This window comes from Neolamprologus multifasciatus, chromosome 9 (genome assembly GCF_963576455.1).
Source record: "Neolamprologus multifasciatus chromosome 9, fNeoMul1.2, whole genome shotgun sequence".
NCBI lineage: Eukaryota > Metazoa > Chordata > Actinopteri > Cichliformes > Cichlidae > Neolamprologus > Neolamprologus multifasciatus.
In genome coordinates, this window is record NC_140447.1 from 13,866,388 (window position 1) to 13,885,800 (window position 19,413).

At 39.0% G+C, this 19,413-nt stretch overlaps 1 protein-coding gene across 2 annotated transcripts in view; it reads left to right on the top strand.

Annotated features, from left to right (window-relative positions):
* ctnnd2a (catenin (cadherin-associated protein), delta 2a) overlaps positions 1–19,413 on the top strand; it is a 265,825-nt gene that overhangs the window by 157,199 nt on the left and 89,213 nt on the right. For both annotated transcript variants that reach the window (XM_085173422.1, XM_085173423.1), the window contains one exon: positions 722–1,094. In XM_085173422.1, coding sequence (XP_085029548.1) covers positions 722–1,094 — 373 coding nt within the window. The remainder of the gene's footprint in view (positions 1–721; positions 1,095–19,413) is intronic.

The window sequence follows — 19,413 nt, forward strand, 5'->3', positions numbered from 1 at the left end:
GGCTCTGTGATTTATTGCTTACTCCTTGAAGAATGTGTTTATGGTGTTTTTCACGTGCTGTTTTCAGTCTGCATATACCTTGGTCCTAATGATGGATAAGATGGATTCCCCCCCCCCCCCCCTCCACGGTCTGTCTCAGTGTTTTTACAGCCAAAGAAACGAGCCCCCCAGACTCACATTAACACCTTGATATATCACCAATCCACCGTTTCAGTGCATCACGGAGGGAAGACAGCTACTGTGCCCCTGAAGGCTGCTTACACCCTCCAGCAAATCCCAATTCAATTTCAAAGTCACTCCAAAGAGAGATGTCTTGTTGTTGTTTTATTTATACATTTTATGTATGTTTTTAGTCCTTCTGGATCACCAGGGTGACCTCACCATGATCTCTCAAAGTGTGTGGACTTATCCCTTCCCTCGCATGAACTAGAGCAAAGTTTAAATTTTTTATTGCCGACTGACAGAGTAGTGTGTCATTTCAGTGACAACTCTAACAATGATTGTAGTCTCTCATTGTCAAATGTATTTTTTTCCCTTTTATCTTACTAGATTATAATCTCTCTCTTTTAATCATGGGAATAAGGCCAATGTTTCTTTTTACCTATATGGAGTTTTTTCCAAATGACTGTTCATCGCTGTGTTTGCTTTTCTGTCCTTCCTCTCCTGTGCTCGTGTCCTTGCCCTTCTCTCCTCCTCTTCCCTCATTCGCTCTCCTCTGTAGACCTGACCATGCGTATCCATGATCAGGTCCGTGACCTAAGTTATGTCCTCTGTCCCTACTTTCCTGCCATAGCACCCTCCTCCCCTGGTGTCGACTCCGCCCCTTTGCAGCGCACTGGAAGTCACGGCACAGGAACAGGAAACTACAACCGCGGCGGTACCAACAACTATGCCACAGTGGGGCCAGGCTACACCTCGAGTGGCGGTAGCGGAGATGTATATGGTTCAGATCCCTATGTGGCTGACCCCTACCGTACCCTGCAGTACTGCCCTTCAGTGGTGGAATCACCCTACAGCAAGTCAGGACCAGCTCTGCCGCCCGAAGGCAGCCTGCAGCGTTCACCTTCTATTGACTCTATTCAAAAAGATCCAAGGTAGGATGAAAAGAGAGTTGTAGAGTGTGTGTTGTGTGCATGAGTATCTGTGTATGCATGTATTGTTTTAGGGGTTTATTGGATCACAGCTTGTATGTTCAACATAATAAAAAATACAATGCCTAGACACACGTACACATCACATGAGTCACTTCAGAGGATGTTATACTGACTGCTCAAGACTTTGTCCTAACTTTACAAAAACAATTGTTAATTACACCAACACCTAGCTCTAGACACAGATTAATATAGTCAGCCACTGATCAGGCCATTATTCAAACTTTGTGATCTGTCATCTGATTACAAGCTCCAAAAGGGACATCTTATTACTGACCTCAGTTTGAATTGCCAACGCTCATTATATATTCATAACTAATCATGTTTCCGAAGGTTTCAAATTATACTTTCAGTGAAATCACAATGGTGCTTTGGAGTTGCTTTAAAAAGCTTAAAATTGCAGTGTTCTTATAAACTCACAGTCAAACCTTTTTTGCACAAACAGGTAGATTTCATGGTCTTTTGTGGTTAAGACCTTTAGTAACAGTCACACACTCAACTCAGCCATGACCATCAGGTTTTTTTCTAAAGCTCTCTAAAAACAGGTGTTTATGCCCAAAAATGCATTTACGCTGAAAATGCCTCAAAGTTAAGAACAGGCACGTTGAAGTAAGTGTGTTGTGTCAGGTACCAGTGTAAAAATTTGAAGGCACTTCAGATACCAAAACACTGAAGAACGTTTTTGCATATCTGGTTTGTCCACACTCAAGACTTTGAAAAATGAAGGTAAACAGCAATTATTCTTTAATTTGACAGGAAAATCTCTCATAAATATACAAAAAGTTTTTGCCAAATTAAACTTCTGTTTTTTTTGTCCAGTGCAGCTACCTCATATGTATGAGGAAAAACTATCTAATAAGACACTGTTTTACTCCAGTCACACACCAGTTGCTTTGGACTTCCACCTCCCATAGTGTCATGCTGTGCGTAAAAGCATCCTACTGGGCTGTGATCACTTCCATCCTCTTGTCTCTGCAATTAAGCAAAGCTCATTCCCCATCTTTTTTTATACATATTTCACAGGGCTCTTGATGTATAATTCCTTTAATTACAGAGCAAGAGGGACTGAGACGGGTGGATCAAGTCTCAGCAGCAGCTGTCAGTCACTGAAAGGGAGAAAGAACACAGTGAACAGAGAGAGTGGGAGATTATTAAGAACAGTGACAATGAAAGTAAAAAAAGAGGGGGGAAATGATTAGCATGTGCACAGTCTGATGAAGGTAAAGTCCTTCACAAAATCCTGCAGTCTTACTGTAGGATGTGTCTACTTTTGATGATATAGTTAGACTGACTGACTCAAGACAGTCTTCATGTTTCACAACAGCCAATGTACCCAATCAAGTGAAAGCTAATATCTGGTGAGTTTTGTTATTATAAAATAAACACAGCACTTCTGACTTACACTAGAATATTGTATCTGTTTACTTCACAAAAGGAACGATTATTGTCTTTTTCTTTGCACTCTGGACTTGTTCATAAACACTTCTTCTTTAGCAAAGTAGTATCAATTCTGAGCGAGGTATATGTTTTATTAAGGCATATTATTCACACGGCAACAACATAACATAATAAAATATTTGTAAGAGTAGACAGAAATATGTTTCCAGAAGGTTCAAAGAGATACTGGAGAGCCAGAAGTGAATATAGGTCAGTAAGATAAGAAAATGTGAGCGATTGCATTTCACATCCTAAATCTAGTACTTGATGATGAAAAGAGGCATTGCATACCTAAAAGGCTAAATTAGCTAATCCGTTGTATAACTGGAGAGATCAACTTCTGTTTTAATATATTAAGTTGTGCGCTGAAATGTATTTCTATACATAAATGTGTGTGTGTGTGTGTGTGCGCGCGCGCGTGTGCGTGTGCGTGTGTGTGCATGGAGGGAGAGAGGGTGTAAGTGGATATGTAGCAGAGGACTTTTTAGAACTTTTAAAAGTTGATTGTTTTGTAATACTCATAATACGAAAACCGAGCCAATGTAGGAGTAGGTTTAGCGCTTACATTTCACATACAAACACACTCAGGCATACGCACATTGTTCTCTTTATGCACTTGCAATGAAAGTGTTTATTGTTGGCCCTCTAGTGTTATTGCCACACTTGCTTGTATGCACAGTCAAGATCATTTTGCTTCCATTATTGCCTCAGGCTTCATGGATTTCTGTGCACAGATCCAGACAGAAATCTCATTTTTCCTCCATTTGCACTCCCCCCCCCCCCAGCAAAGTAACAAGAAATGGTAGAATTGCAAGCATTTTGTACACTGGTTAAATTCAACACTAAAGATCTTTTTCACAAATCTGAGCCTTTGTGGTGAATGCTGCCTGCAAATTGCATAGTGATTTATTACTATTATGTTACAACATTACTATTTTTAACTTTATGCACAGTTAAAGGTGTCTTTAAATTCGTAATTTCTAGCTGTATTTTTTATGCAGTTATCTTACTGTGCTTAATATTGTTGAATTGAAGTGTGTTAGATTTCTCTTTGTCAGGAGGTTAAATGGCCTCCTACTCAAACTCCACTCTCTCTCTTGCTGTAATTGGATCTAGTTGAGCTAACATGAAGTGCTAAATGAGTTAGCAGCTATTAGACACAAAGAACACTGTGAGTGAGGGCAGAGGTTATGTGTGCATGTTTTAATGTGTGTGTGTGTGTGTGTGTGTGTGTGCGCACATGTGTGTACACACAAAACGAAAGACTGTCTTTTATATAATCAATTAGCATATCTTATGGATTAATGTGTATATGTCACTGTATAATGTGTGTGTGCATACATGGTAGCCAGTGACATACTGCTATTATAGCTGCAAAAGACTGAGCATGATAAGCAAGAGGTGATGACAGCAACATGAAGGGAAAACTCAATATCTGTCAATGGATAGCAGTACAGAGAGGTGGGAGGAAGAGCGGGAGACAAGATAGATGAGGGGTGGAAGGAAGGGGGGAAGAAGGAATTACTGATGAGAAAGCTAAAGGGAGCAGTGCAAAATAAAGCTGGAGAAACAGGAGGAAGGGAAGAAAATAGACACAAAGAGAAAAGGAGGGAAATGCAGAACGACGAGGGAAATGAGGAAAAGTTAAGGTTGGTCTTTAGGTGATCAACATGCATGGGGAGAATAATAGAGTGTGCAGAGAAGGCAAGGGCAAAATATAGATACACTGTCTGCTATTATTGTTTTGTCTAAGGCAGCGTCTCAGAAAGTTTGTGCGTTTCCCTCTGAGCGTTCTGCGTGTAAAGCGATTGTCACCCCCACTGGGTTTCTTTCTTAAAATGAATATTAACAACAGTGTAGGGAGTGAGATGATGAGAAATGTTGAGCGCAGACTTGCATAACCAATAAACAAAGAGAAGAAAGAGGAGCGAAAGGCAATAATGAAGGGGAAATCTTTAACAAATGAAGGGGATTTGGAGACTCTTAAGTGAGTGAAGAAAGCATGGCATCTGCATTTGTTTAGGGAATAAGCTATACTGTACCTTGAGAGATTGAAGGAGAAGAAGACAGAGGGAGGGAACGATGTTGGGCATACAGGAAGAGAGAGAGAAACATTAACTTGGGGAAGATGGGAGTCAGGCACCAGTGGTTTTTGTTCTCAAACTTGGGGCTTAGGAAAGCATGTAATAGGGTGAGAAACAACATAAAGGGTAAGTTAGATTATGCAATGGGAATTCACTGCGCTGCAGTAATGGGGATTGACAGGAAGGAAGAAAGAAAATAGTTGGACTATTTTGATCAAAAACAAGACTACACCATTGTTTCAGCTGTGGGGAAATGCTCGACTTATCTAATCGCACACTGAGCCTGAAACATAGACACAAGACTTCAAGATAAATCAAACTCTCGTCATTTAATCAGACTCGCCTCATTTACATTTTCTCCTCCAAACGTATTCACGCAGCAGTGATGGCTGCAGCAATAGTAATATTTGATGTTAAAGTTTGTTAAAGACTATTTTAATTATTTCATATGATAGATGTTTTTTTTTCCTTTAGTGTTGTAGTTTTGTGTTTTTTAGAAAAACAAGCTTACATTTCAAGGCAGCCAATAAGCTCTTTTGATGTTGCACATCTAATGTAAATAGTAAATCTAGTAGTAAAAGTCCAATAACGTCTTACTTTAGATATAAATTCTAGTTGGCTTTGACATTTTTCTTTTTAAATAACGGATTATTCAAATGTGTATATTTGTGTTAATCTGTACGTTTGAAATAACTAACAAGGCCAAAAATATAATAAAAAAAAATCCATATCCAACGCTATTTGAAGTTAAAGTAACTTAACTTTAAAAATACCTCAGTGCCTCTTTTTAGGAGCGACTGCCTCTAACATAAACTTAAGTTGCAGAACGTTTCCAAAGTGATTGACTGTGACTATTTATTGTCAGTAGTATCACACTTAACACTTTATTTCAATAAGGAGAGTGCCTAAAATGTGAACATCCAAAATACAAGTTGAATTTAGAAGAGCATAATTCCAAATGAAGGTAGGATATAGACCTGAGATAGTCCAGACTCCGATGATGGTGAAGTAGAGTAGTTGAGACAGTTGATGATGAGATTGGATGAGGTGCCCGGTGTGGATGAGGTGAAGATGGGGAGAAGGAGCGTTAAAAAACAGCCGGCCTGAAATGGAGATTGACTGATTAGAATATCCTAGTACTAACCGGGCAAGAGTAGCGAATTCGATAACACTGGAAAAAAGAAGTGCCAAAGACGTGAACACATATCAGCAAGAGGAAGACAGAACATGGGCCACCCTTATTGAATGTTTCCAGAAACAGAGATCAGTGGTGACTGATCAGTGGTGGGCATGTCTGTAAGTGCATGCAGACTGAGTGTGTAGTAGGCTTTTATGTATTTTCCCAAGGCTGCGAAAGACTGGACACAGGACGTGCATTTACATGTTTGTGTGTGTGAGAGAATCATATGTGATGTGCATATTACAGCATGTTACACAGTGAGTGTAAAGGATGCTTGTCATAACGACGGGACGTCAGCACCCAGTTAGGAAGGCACGATATACTGGTACTGAGAAGTATTTGGAAATCTCCACAGAAGAAGGCTGGAGATCACAGACCAGTCGAGATGGAACAGAGAGAGAACAGATTACATCTGACCAAGGGAAGAAATTACGTGTAGTAGGTGAGCCCGATTACCACCAAAGATGTGAAGACAATCTGGCAATGACTCAATTACATGCATTAATTACATATATACTGCACGCTCCATGAAGAGATGCAGATCAGGTGTGAGGGAAAACGCCCAACTCTTAGACTCCACCCTGAGGCGGACCATTCCTCTCTGGAGGAAGCGGAGAGAGAAACAAAACAGTTTCCAAAAAACAAAAAGAAAGTGAAATACCCTCGCATGGAACATCATTGGATGAGTTTATGGGTGTCTGTATACATTGAGAAGCTGCAGTGGAGGGTGTAATTATGCAGTGATGGCTCTTGTTGAGCACAAAGAAAGGGAATAAAGTGCCTGTATCCCCTTCTTGTAACCATAGTTTATGCAAGTGTATTGTTTGGATCTATGTACCCACATATGGTTTATGTACAGTATAACTATAGAGATGAGATACCTGTGCATGTTTGTGTGTGTGACACACATTTTAATTCTGATACAGTGTTCTCCTTTTTCAGTAAATTAGGTAAAGAACTGTTACTGCTTTTAGCATTTGCTTTGTGTCTGTGTCTTTTTTTTCTTGTTTGCTAAATTGGACAGCTGTTTTCAGCACTGATGCAACAGAACCACAAATGCACTGATAGGCTCTATACTTTTGCTTTTGGCGTTCTCCTATACAGCTTTAATGCCTCTGTTTGCAAATGCAAAATGTTTTTGAGCTGTCCATACATCTCTTTTCTGCTTTTTCACTTTCAGATTATCATAAAAGACGCAGATGACATCATTGCTCAGTAGTTTGAGGTTTTATAGAAGAACAGTGCTTGATTTGACATTGGTCATGATCATTTTACATGACATATCTTTTTAAATTAAATGAAAAAATAAACGCTTGTCTGTAGGATGTAACTATTAGTTATTTTCACCAGAGTTATTCAGACTTTATTCGTTAGCTGATTGTATTTCTGTCTGTTTACCACTTTTGGGACATAATTGATTGTCAATTTGAATGCTTAATGTCACCATGAAAAGCTGCTTGACTGAAAATAAGGGAAGGACAGAAAGAAGAGAAGCCATCAATACATTTTCATGCTTTGTTATTAATCTGTATTCTTCTCGAGGCATAGAAAATGAAAGAAGACTGGGGAAAAGTGTTAATGAGAGAAAGATAGAGAAAGATGAAAGGATGTCGTGGTAACTGGGTGGCTTGGAGAGAAAGCAAGGGAGGGTGGACGGTAAGGGTGGGAGAGCACAGTTGCAGGGTGAGAAGGGGATTTAACGAAAGAGAAAGAAAGAGAGAGAAACCGACAGAGGACAGAGGACACACTCTATTGGCTCTCAGCACGGCCCAGGGGTAATTTCCTCTCCACATGAGAAATGCATGCTGGGATATGGAATCACCTCCAAGGGAGGGTAATGATGCATTGCCAGAACCTTGGCCCTGAGGCACAGCTGTGTGTGTGTGTGTGTCTGTGTGCATGTGCGTGCACATGTGAACGTGTTTGTGTGTGTGTGTGTGCATCTGTGTCCTGGCCGTCATCCCTGTCTGTTCTGGGTAAATTGCCCATTGTAGTTATTTTCCCTTTTCTGAGGTGGCCTCTGTGTGTGTGTGTGTGTGTGTGTGTGTGTGTGTGTGTGTGTGTGTGTGTGTGTGTGTGTGCGCGTGTGCGTGTGTGACCTTGGGATAATAACAACCCCGTGTATCTGCCTTCTTCCCTGCTACAATGAGCTTCATCCTGTATCTGAGGCCTGGGAGACAAAAGGATGACCAAAGCGAGACAGGCTATTAATGTAGATGAGTTGCCCATTGCATACTTACACCTAGAGGCACTAATGCAAAATTCTATACTTAAGCATTTAGATATTGGCAAAAAATGTCTTATGCATAAGAGGTTAAGGCTAAACTTCAGCTGATATTTGGCTGTCAGGGAGAGGGAAACCAAAATATAAAGTAAGGTTGTGGTTGCAGGACATTTTCTCACTCTATGTATGTGCAATGTTCAGTCAGTAATGAATCTGTCATGGACTTTTGATTCATTAATTGCTTTATTTTTTAATGCTATTTACTGCCACTAACACTTTTTAACTGAAATTCATCAAACCTTATACATGAGTGCACATGAACAGAAACGTACAAATTCATCTATAGGGTAGGGAATGTGTTAGGATGGGATATGTCTCCGCTCCGCCACCTCTCTGCTGCTCTGCCTCCTGACACTAGTGGCATTTGGGAGGGATTATGGGAAAATGTCACACCAGCGAAATTACTGTATATCTTCTCTCCTCCCCATGCCTCACTTCACTTCACCTCTTCTCTGGCTTTTACTTGAGGAGAACACAGCCTAATCATAGCCAACAGGCCTAATGGTGCTCTGGTAGAAACAGTGCACTGATACAAAATTAAATGTCAATTTACAAAAGCTTATTAGAGTGCTAATCTTTACCCTAATATGTGTTACTATGAATCTTAAAAAACAAACAGTATAATTTTCACAGACAAGAGCTGAGTCACTTATTTTTTTATGTTAATTTGTGCTTAAATCATTTATAAGAAGTTTCTATAAATGTATGGCTGCAGGCAAAATCTCACCTGGATAGCTGTGTGTTAGGCTCAGTCTATAGTCCAGTTTCACTATGTAATTATTTTTAACTCTCCTTCTAAGACACCAATAATAAGATTAAATTTTTCTTGTATTTAATTATTATTTTTATTAACTCTGGGCAAAAATGTCAAGCAGCCATCGGTACTCTTCATGGGGCTGTTGATGTTAAGGTCAGTAAGTTGTACCTCTCGTGCAGGAGAGGCATCTTGACCTTTTAGTTGAGTTGCTCCCGAAAATCAAACGAATGGGGCTCTGCAATGACCAGTGAGCTACTAAGATGCAGTGTGTGGCTGAATCTGTGAGAGAAATTTACAGGAGAAATGAAAAAAAAGAAGAAGAAGAGTTTAATGTGTAATGGATCTTTGTTATGGTTGTTGTATTACTTTCAAATTGCAACGCAATCGTTTTTTGTTTTTGATCACATTTAGTCATGCATTCATATCTGTATTTACCAGCATCAGGTTTACAAAAGCACCTGTGGATTCCAGTCCTGTCATGATACATCCCATTGGAAGAGCTCTTACTGAAATAAAAAGCACTTAGACACCCACTGAAGTGCTCACACCCACACATATGCACACAGAAACCAATATTAACAACATTATGCTTAATCTAATATGTATTTGACATGCTAATTAAAAGGTACTGACTCACTGGTATGTTGCCAAACACTTTCCAAGCATAAAGCAGAATGAACCGGACAAAGTATTATTTAAAAAAACAAAGGGCTTTTTTTGGCTTTAAGTCTAACCATGAGAACACACTACAGTTATGACCTTAAACACAGTTTTTCCACATCTATTAGTGCTTGGATGTCCAGTGGTGGATCTATGACAGGATTGTGATTTCTTCCTTCAGCTGATTGAATCTGAATCTGAGCGAAAAAGTGAATTAGTGGTATTTAAAACTCTTTTTTTTAACCAACAAAGTGCTTAAATAAAGGCAAATCAATCATTCTGCATCTGTGTTTGTTTTGCATAACACTGAGCTATACAGACAGAAAGATTATGTGAATTCAGCCAACACATATGCTACAGAGACGTCAGATTGATGTGCTTTTGACTGGATTTTAACTGATTGAAAAGTTGGGAAAGGGAACTGAAGAGGAAGAGAAGTTCAAAGAAACGCACGTGACAAAAATCAGAATAGCTGCTCTAGATAGCTTTAGGTGTTTTTGTCACTTAGTTTCACTCCACTACAAAGACGTCCCTTTTAATTTGTCTTCTGTACGACAGGCCAGAGCTTGATGCTTCAAGTGTAGCCTATGTCCCACATGTTTTTAATTCAACCCCATGTGGCAGCAGACAGCTACAGCTTATAGATTTGGTGCTGTAAAGCTCAGTGTAGCACCTTTTGAGAGCCGATGTAATGCCCATAACCCCTCAAAAGTACGAGTGGGGCTGCTCAGTAACCACCGGAATGTGTGCAGCTGGATGCTTTTGAAAAAGCATCCAGGCTCCATGAATCATCTCTTGCCAAATAAAGCAAAACATACTTGTTGATGACACATCACTGATAGTAGCCATTGTTAAGAACCCCCACAATAGTTGTTTACTGGGAGGAAAAACTGTTCTATTTGCCCTATAAAAATAGGTGTTTGGCTATGCCATTATTATTATTTTGTTTGTTTGTTTGTTTGTTTGTTTCTTTATTTTCATTCAGGGAAATGCTCCTGTTCTCATCATAAACTTGCATTCCTCGCTTTCGCTCTGCAGAGTCAGTTCTGTTTTTTTCACTAAGTTATGATAAAATAACACAGATTCATCCGAGGGCCTCCGACTGAATGCAGAAACTCATCTGTCATGCATCCATCACTCTCATCATCTCTCTCTCCATCACTCCATCACAGCTCTGCAGGTCTGATGGGCTGGGAGGTATAGACATCCATCCAGAACAAAGCACCAAGTGTTTTCTCCCGTTCTTTCAGTGTAAACACACAGTTGTCCTCCTTCCTGTTGTCCTTTGTGTCTATTAAAGTAGCAAATCACTTCTCTGTCCCTCTCCTTGTTCCTATCAATCTTGTCTCCTTCTTCTTTCCACTGCAGGGTAAAAAGTGATTCCTTAGACTCTACTTACCACGCTTACAATAGTTATACGCGCATGTTTGTGCTTCTGTGTGTGTGCATGCGCTTTCATATTATAAACATTGGCTTTGATATCAGACAGACAGATGCTCGATCATGACTCAAGTCCAATGCTAATCTTGGTAAAATGACAGCAATAAAAAGAAAGCACGGCGAATTAAGAAAAAGTTGCAGGGCACATCCTCATGAGTCATTTCACATGTTAGTGTTGTCTTATCCCTCTTGAAGATGTGTGTGAGTATATTCTTGTGTTTTCGTTACATCAATAAGTAATATGTGAATTCATGCGTGATAGTGTTTGCTTTTCCCAAGTGTACATTTTGTACCTTTTCTGTATCCCCCTGAATCATTTCACTGATTTTACAGTCTTGAAATGCCATTTGTCAAAGCTAAAGCCTGAACCTTGCAGAATTGTATCTTTGTATATATGTCAGTCAATATTAGAAACAAATAAATTTAATCCAATCTATGTTCATTCTGTTGAAATAAATGTCATTGTAGGGTAAAGGACTATTTATTGGTTCACTTACTGTGTACCTTTAATATTTGTAACAGTAACCAATAATGACCAAGTGTTCAGTCAGTCCAAAATAAAAATGGAAAAAAAAGAAAGAAAATCAACGAGAAGGCAATATTTTGGCAATTTCAAATACAGGTTTTTGCCTCATTGTTTTATGTCAAACAAGCTCTCAGAGCTGTCAAGCTAGGTCGTAATTTCACACCTATTCCATCATGGGTTTTGCTTTCATGCCAGCAATTGTTTTGCAAGGATGGGTGAACTTGCAGAAAATAAAAGTTTTCTTACCAAATTATACCATTTCAGAGGATTCAGTCATCTGCATCATTGAAATGTTGCTCACTGAATATCATGAAGAAAATAAACCCCATACCTCAGATGAATGAGAGAGGTGGAAAATAAAATATCACTGCTGTCATCTATATTCCTCTATGGAAGGAGTCGCACTTTCTATAGTTTTTGTGCATGCTGCTGTGAAATCTCGTGTTTTTTCTCTTTTATTTTGTTGTATCTCTATAGCACCTTTCTGATTTTATAGAACACACGACACACTCTGTGTTCAGTTGAACCAGAGTGAATAAAGCATCCACTCTGTCATATTGTTTGACCCCAGATATGTTGGAGCTTCAGTTCGGTGATGTTTCTATTGCTCAGCTCTGTTCCTTATTTCTTTCTTGCCTCCATCCCCATTTTATTTGAAGTGGATGACTGCTTTTAGCCTCACTTAATCCGTTTTTTGTGTGTATGTGTGTGAGAGAGAAAGTGAAGTCTTAAGGAGTTGTGTTGCTTTATGGTGCACAAACATACTAGGAAAATGTCAATTTTGAGACATATTTCCTTTTTATCTTCATTTCAGACATTACTCTAACATCGCTATCACAAGCGCAACAATTTGTTTCTAATCATTCTAATCCTTCGTATCATCGGCTCAGCTTCCCACCTTCTCCAGCTCCTTCGTGATCTTCTTACATATGATCTGATGTCATGCATGTCAAAATGTACAGTGGTGAAAAGCCAGTTAGAAGTCATTGGTTATATCAGTTTTAGATGCAGAGTTCACAATAGTGAAATCATGTTTGTCATTGTCTGAATTATTTATTTTATCATGTTTTAAACTATTTTACTCATATTTTTTCATTTATGTCTTCTACTCCTATCCTAATGCTATCATTTCCACAGTCAGCCTCATTATCTGCCCGCTCGCTCTGTTGCTTTTGAGCCGATCTTTCTCTCTTTTTTTTCCCTTTTTTTTTTTTTTTTTTTTTTAGCAAATCCTGAAGTGATAGCACTCTGTGTTGCATTATTGCTCCATTGAGATCTAATGAGAATAGCAGGTGGATAAACTAATCACTGGTTTATTAGTTTTTCTCTGCTGATTACACTCTTTTCCTCTCACACAAACGGGCTGCACACAAAACAGCACTGGAATATTAACATGCAAACACCCAAACTTATACAGTGCCCGAGGAGCATTTAGTCACCTTAGGGTGAACTGTAGGGCAAGTAAAGAATTAACCAGTAATGCTGGGATAAGAGCTAAAAATAAACTAAAATTTCACTTCTTTATATTTCTCATCAAATGATTTTTTTAAGTAGTCCTGATCAATAGTTTTTCTTTGAACATTGGCTGCTTTTTCACTTATTTTAAGTCTAGTCCTCATATCTGAATATTTTCGGATGAACAAAAGCTCCAAAGCTGCGCGATGTCCTTCAAGAAGTCTAGAGAACTATTCCTGAAGACTACTTAAAAGAAAACAAGAAATCTGGCAGACAAATAGTTCAGACTATACTGAATAATAAAGGCAGTTATACCAAATAAGACTTTCAAGCTTGTTAAAGTTGTACAATCTTTGTTTTTTTCTTATATCAATTTCCATGCAAGTTTGCATATGTTTCAATAAAGCTCTGCGCCTGTTTCCCATTTTCCAACCCAGCTTTCAGCATAGTTTTTGCATGTGACTATAATGATTGTGTGTAACTCAAAATTGTGCACAAACACTTCGGATATAGATAGAAGTCTGAAGCCACTGCTGCACTTCAAATTTCCAATTTATATTTTATCATTCTCTAGGCTTTTAGTTCAGGTTTAACATCCCCATCACAACCAACCCTCCCTATGATAGCAGAGAGTGTATTCAAAAATGGAGTGATAAGAGAAAGAGGACAGAGAGAAAGAAACATAAGATGTTTAAGTACTGAAGTAAATGTAGAGTGTGTTTGGGTGGTTTGAAGGACGCACATGCTTGTGTGTTTCTGTAACTTAGAGAGAGTGCAGGGGGAAATTACAGACAGAAGAATTTGTTTGTGTGTGTGCATGTGTGTGTGCGTGCGTGTGTGTACATCTGAGTGGATCTGCCATGTCATCTCACTCGTTTAATGTCAGGGCAGGTCTCTGACCTCTACAGTAAGTGTCTGGTTGTGTAATGTGAATCTGGTAGTGGAAGAATGGATTTACACACCCACCTTTTTCTCTCTCACACACACTTTCACAGAGCACAGTTGTGTATCATGACTTTAGAGGGCATTGCATTGAATCGCATTCATATCCTGAAGACTTAGAGTAACTGTAACAATACCTAGTACCTGACTGACCTCAGCCTACTGTGAATGTAACCTCACCTTAAAATGTAATGATTTACATACTGTCAGCCCATTAATGTGACTGTGCAAACAACATTTTTATGTCTTACACACGACAAAGATAGTTTCGCAAGTAAATCAACACACATTTAAATGTTAATATTGTTAATATTTTGTTTGACCTTAGTGTGATAGCTACATGGCAAAATAATATTGGATAATTTGTGGCTGGTTAACACACATAGACATATGAACTGACACTGTGACACCTTCATTAGCGATGAGGCATGAAGGTACATTTGTTGGACATGGACACACACTCACACATCTGCACGGACGAGCATCCTCATTAACGTTATGGCAAAAAAAAATAGTCCACCCATCCTGTTTGTTATTCAGTGGCAAGAGCATGATTGCAAATCAGGAGACAATTTTTCCAGCAGACTCTTGTTCGTCCACCAGCTTAATCCTGTGCCTACACTTTGAATCTCTGAGTATCGTGGATGGGGATTTGATTGGTCAATTTTGTTCACTTTTGGTTGTATCATGGCAGAAGTTGGAGTGGCAGTTCTCAGTGTTATCAGACATAATTGCAGTGCAGTCTGTTGACAGTTGGTCACTGATATCAACCCTTTCATCAAGATGTAAAAAAAAAAAAAAGAAAAAGAAAAACAACAATACAGTCTAAAAAAGGCTTGGTTTACTCACCTTAAATCGGGGTACTCAAACTAATCACACAGAAACTTTAATCAGCTTTAATGGGGTTTAATGAAGATGTTCAGAGGAGTACACTGACCTTTGAAGAGGCGGAAGTGAATAGATAATTTTTCTGTAGAGCTTGGTAAATTATTACAAATGGCGAAGAGTGATATTGCAAATCAGCCATTGGATGGTTGGTTCAAGCAGGAGAAAAAAAACACTAAAAGTAAAAATCAGTGATCATTTTTCATACATTTATTTATGTAAACACACACACAGATACACTTAACATAGCACTATGTTCGAATAATATACTGTTTATTAATGATGAATGTAGTCACTCTTGTATTACCATGTTGACTGGCACCATACTAGCTTTTTGAAAAAATTTGTGATGAGTGAAATGTGTGAATCTGATGGAGGAATAATAAATAAATAATAACAATATTATAATAAGACATACTCATGTTGTCGTAGCTTGCCAGTTATAAGGTAAACCTCATAATTGCTTACATGACCTTACTGTAAACATACCCTGCTTTATGTCCCCTTTGACTGTAATTAGAAGCATAATTTAAAAATAACACCAGATTTTGCCAATAAGACTTTAAATATCAACTGAGACCAATGACTTGTTTTTGTTTGTTTGCTCGTAACCAAAGCAGGCATACTCTGCTGACCATTAGAAAAAAACAGATTTAACATGCTTCGTTTGTTCTAATCGACTTCCATCTTTTACATACAGTCTGTGGTTAGATTGTATATCACAGTAAAACAATATCATTATCCAACTGGAAAAGTGTCATGAGGGTATCAGATTAAGGCTGACTCCTGGTTCGGATACAGTACAATACACAGCTCAATCTTAATGAGCGCGGTGCGATACAGTGTAATGGTCTAGGTCACCTCAGCATCTACTGGCCCATTTAATGAATGTTTGACTGAGAGTATGTTTCACTGGTCTATTGTTTGGCTGTGTAAACATCCAGTAATTGCACCCTGCAACGGGGGAATAGTACCACCGGGCTGAAAATTACCGATCAGCAAATGCGGGATAATGGCCGTGTGAACATGTGTGTATTTTTTCCTCTTTGTAGTTATGAGGAAGCGTCTATTTGTGTATTCAAAGACACACAATCATGCATGTGCTATCTGCAAGTGTGCACACTTGTGTGGTCATGTCTTGCGTGCATTGATGTTTGCGTGCGTGTGAACGCTCTCCTTTGTTCACTTACAGTGTGTGTATAATACGCTGTGCACGTGCATGAGTGCACGCCCTTTTCTGGGCGTGTAAATAAATGAACACCTGTCTGTCAGCCTAATGCCCTATTCGATTATGCCTCCGATTCTGTGTGTTCAGCTAATTGCAAGGACTTGTGCTGGCGTTTGTGTTTTCCTTACCCTGGCAAATCGCTCTGTGGCCCTGCACACTAATGTTCCCCTTCAACAACCTCACCCATGCAAACTTCACAAACACATATCTGCAAGCACACAGTCTCTCCCAGTTGACATTTTCTACATTTTAATTTTCAAGTGGCCATACTTATCCAGATCAAATTACAAAAAGAGAGCAAAGTGTAAAAACACTCTGCTATTGTAATCAGCTCTAAAAAGAAACGACTCATGCAGCAGAAACATTTATTGGACAGCGATACACTGAAAGAACAAAGAAAATAACCAGCATAAACACCATCGTTCTTACTGTATCTGAATGCTCCTTCGATACAGTTCTTTTATAAGAATTATAGATGAAGCGCACTGTCTAACCTGAAAATCGTTAAGGATTTTGATGACAATTTTGCTGTTCACCGTACTTTAATTAATTACTGTAACATTACTTGGTCTCTGCAGACTCTTAATCTTAATTTTTGCTATTTTAGCTTCATAAAAAACATAAAAATATATTATATTTGTGATTTTGTAGTTTCAAACTATACATTCATCACTAGCTGTTTTCCCATCATTATTTGTTTCTCTGCTACATGCAAGGTGAGCTGGTCTCACTCAGCAATGCTCATTCTTCTTACTTAATTCTTTGCTCGGTCCTATTCAACCTCCTGAGCCCCAGACTCCCAGCTGGAAGATGCCATAGAGAAAGCATATTGATTTTTCTTGTCATCTGATGGTTGCTGCATGAAACAAAGAAAGGAAAAAAAAAACTCCAGACAGAGAGAAGGAGAGTGATACACAGGTGTGGCGGTATGTGGAGACAAAGGGAAGGAAAGGAGCTCGAGAAAAACCACACGTAGCTGTAGAGATGAGCTGGAGAAAAGTAGTAATCTTTTCATTCTTATGTCCATACTTATTATTATCTGCATTGGATTTTCCTGCTCTTATTTATGGTCTCCTATTTTGTGCTCCTATCTCTATTTCTTCCTGTCTTTGTATGGAATTAATGGCTCACTTTTCTGTTTTCATGAATAGAGGTGAAATGTGATTACGAGAGCCATTTCCATTTGCCCATCAGTAACCGCGGAGCAGAAGGCAAGAAGTAGGGGGATGGTGACACACTATAAGGTGTTTTTATTGTAGCTGACTCACGGCAGATTTTTTTTTGCTTCTGTTTATTTCTGCATTGGCTCCATTTTAGGCTCAGTCCATCTATCTCTATCCATTCATTTGTCAGCTCAGCTGTTATGGGCTTCAACCTTTCTCTTCCCCCACCTTTCATTGATCCCATTTGCTGGAGCTGTGGCTTTTGTTTGGTTCTTCCAGGTCTACACAGAGAATTTTTTAGCAGGCGAGAAGAACGTGGGCAAAACACATTATATTGCCTAGAGCCATTAAAGGCCAGGGGAGAACACAAACGTTCTGATTCTGTAGAAAGTGCTGTGGTTTTAAAAGGTCTATGTCAACTGCTCCTAAGGCCACGTGGTCTTTTACGGTATGTTTTTTATTGATTTTTATTGGCTAACTAGAAAATCCACACACTTACAGATATGAGTTTCATGTGATTACCTCAGGGCTGTCTCAATCGAGACATGTGGAAATTTTGTACGATTGTATGTTACTTTGCACATGTTTGTACATGAGATGTGATTCATATGTTGTTTCTTTTTTCAATTTCTGTTGTCGTGTATTCTAATAATAATGAACAACAAAGAAGAAATCGATTATGAGTTGGAGCATTTCAGGGATGTAATATATATTGATTCCTCATTTAAACTGAAGGGGAATAGGTGCATCCTAATGATCCTAATACGGGCATCTGATAGCGGGATAAAGCACAACGTATGCTGTTTGAAAGTTCCTGTTTCTGTTGGACGAGGACAAGGGCATCCCGAAACTTTCCCACGTATTTCTAGCTTACCTCTCGATATAGGGACGTTTCCAGGGTGACTCCACGCAGAGTCACACTCATTATGAATCGGGCCATATGCTCAGCCCAAGAGTCAGCACAGGTGCGTGGCAATGCTGCATGCTGCTGGGAATAAGGAACAAAAAATGTCAGAACAAAAAGTGACACTTGAGGTTTGTTCACATTCAATTAACTCGTTAATGTTAAACAAACAAACAGAAAACTGACTTAGAACATGAAGTAGGACATGAACCTGACTGAATGCCGTCTAAGCACCCTGGGAGAGCATCTGAAGTCCACACTGTAGTAAAACAAAACCTGGTCAGTAAATGTAATCTGGACAACTTGATTTTTTGTTTGGCTGACACATATTTTAGGTCAGTCATCTTAACTAGATCCAAATAAGCTGATGCAAGTATCTTGTAATATTATATAACTTGACCATGATGATTTAACCTACGTTGAATGTATGTTTACAATACATTCACCATAAATTATTGTCCCTGTTTATCAGTGCCACCTTTTGCACATGAGGCGAATCTTCCTCTGTGGCTATGTACCAAAGAGAAACATAAATGTAACTTTGCAGCATTTGTCAGTATTTCACATCAGCAGTGCTGGCTATTTTCCCTGGATAGCATCTTAATTAAGTTGCACTTAATTAAAGGAGCTGCCATTGAACTAAGAGCCACTGTTTGTGCATCTCTCACATGCAGCTTATTCGGGCATCTGTTTGTCTATCGAACTGCTGAAGTCTTTTTTCTTTTTTTTATTTACCTTGGGTAGTACACTCTGTGCTGAGGAGCACTTTTTTACACACACAGATTGATGCAAAATGAATAAAATAACACTTCTCTTAGTTCAGTTCTGGGGACAATAATACTTACTCACACTTAAGTATCTACATTTTTTACCACTCTTTTAGGCTTTTGACAGCCATTGGCAGTCAACAGGAAAATATTAAAATGAAAAAGACAGGAAGAAGATAGTCTGGTCTACTAAAATGCTAAATAATTTGATCTTCAGTGTTGAAGAGAATACCATTTGCTCCCCAAACCAATAGCCAACCTTATTCAGGTCCTTCATAGTAACTGCTTTTTCTCTCTTCTCTCTCCTACACTACCCCCTCCCTCTGCCCTCCCTCTGTCTTAACACAGTGATGAAGATTGATGTTCAGGTCCTAATTAGCATCTGCTTTAGTATGCACACTGCCAGTTTGTCCATTCCTGACCCTCGAATCAGTTAACAGACATGACAGGCCTTGTCCAATCAGATTAAGGCCAGAGGGACAGACTTCCTGTGTGGAGCTGTCACTCTAGATGCACTGTGGGCACCGCTGATGGATGTGATTTGGGCTAG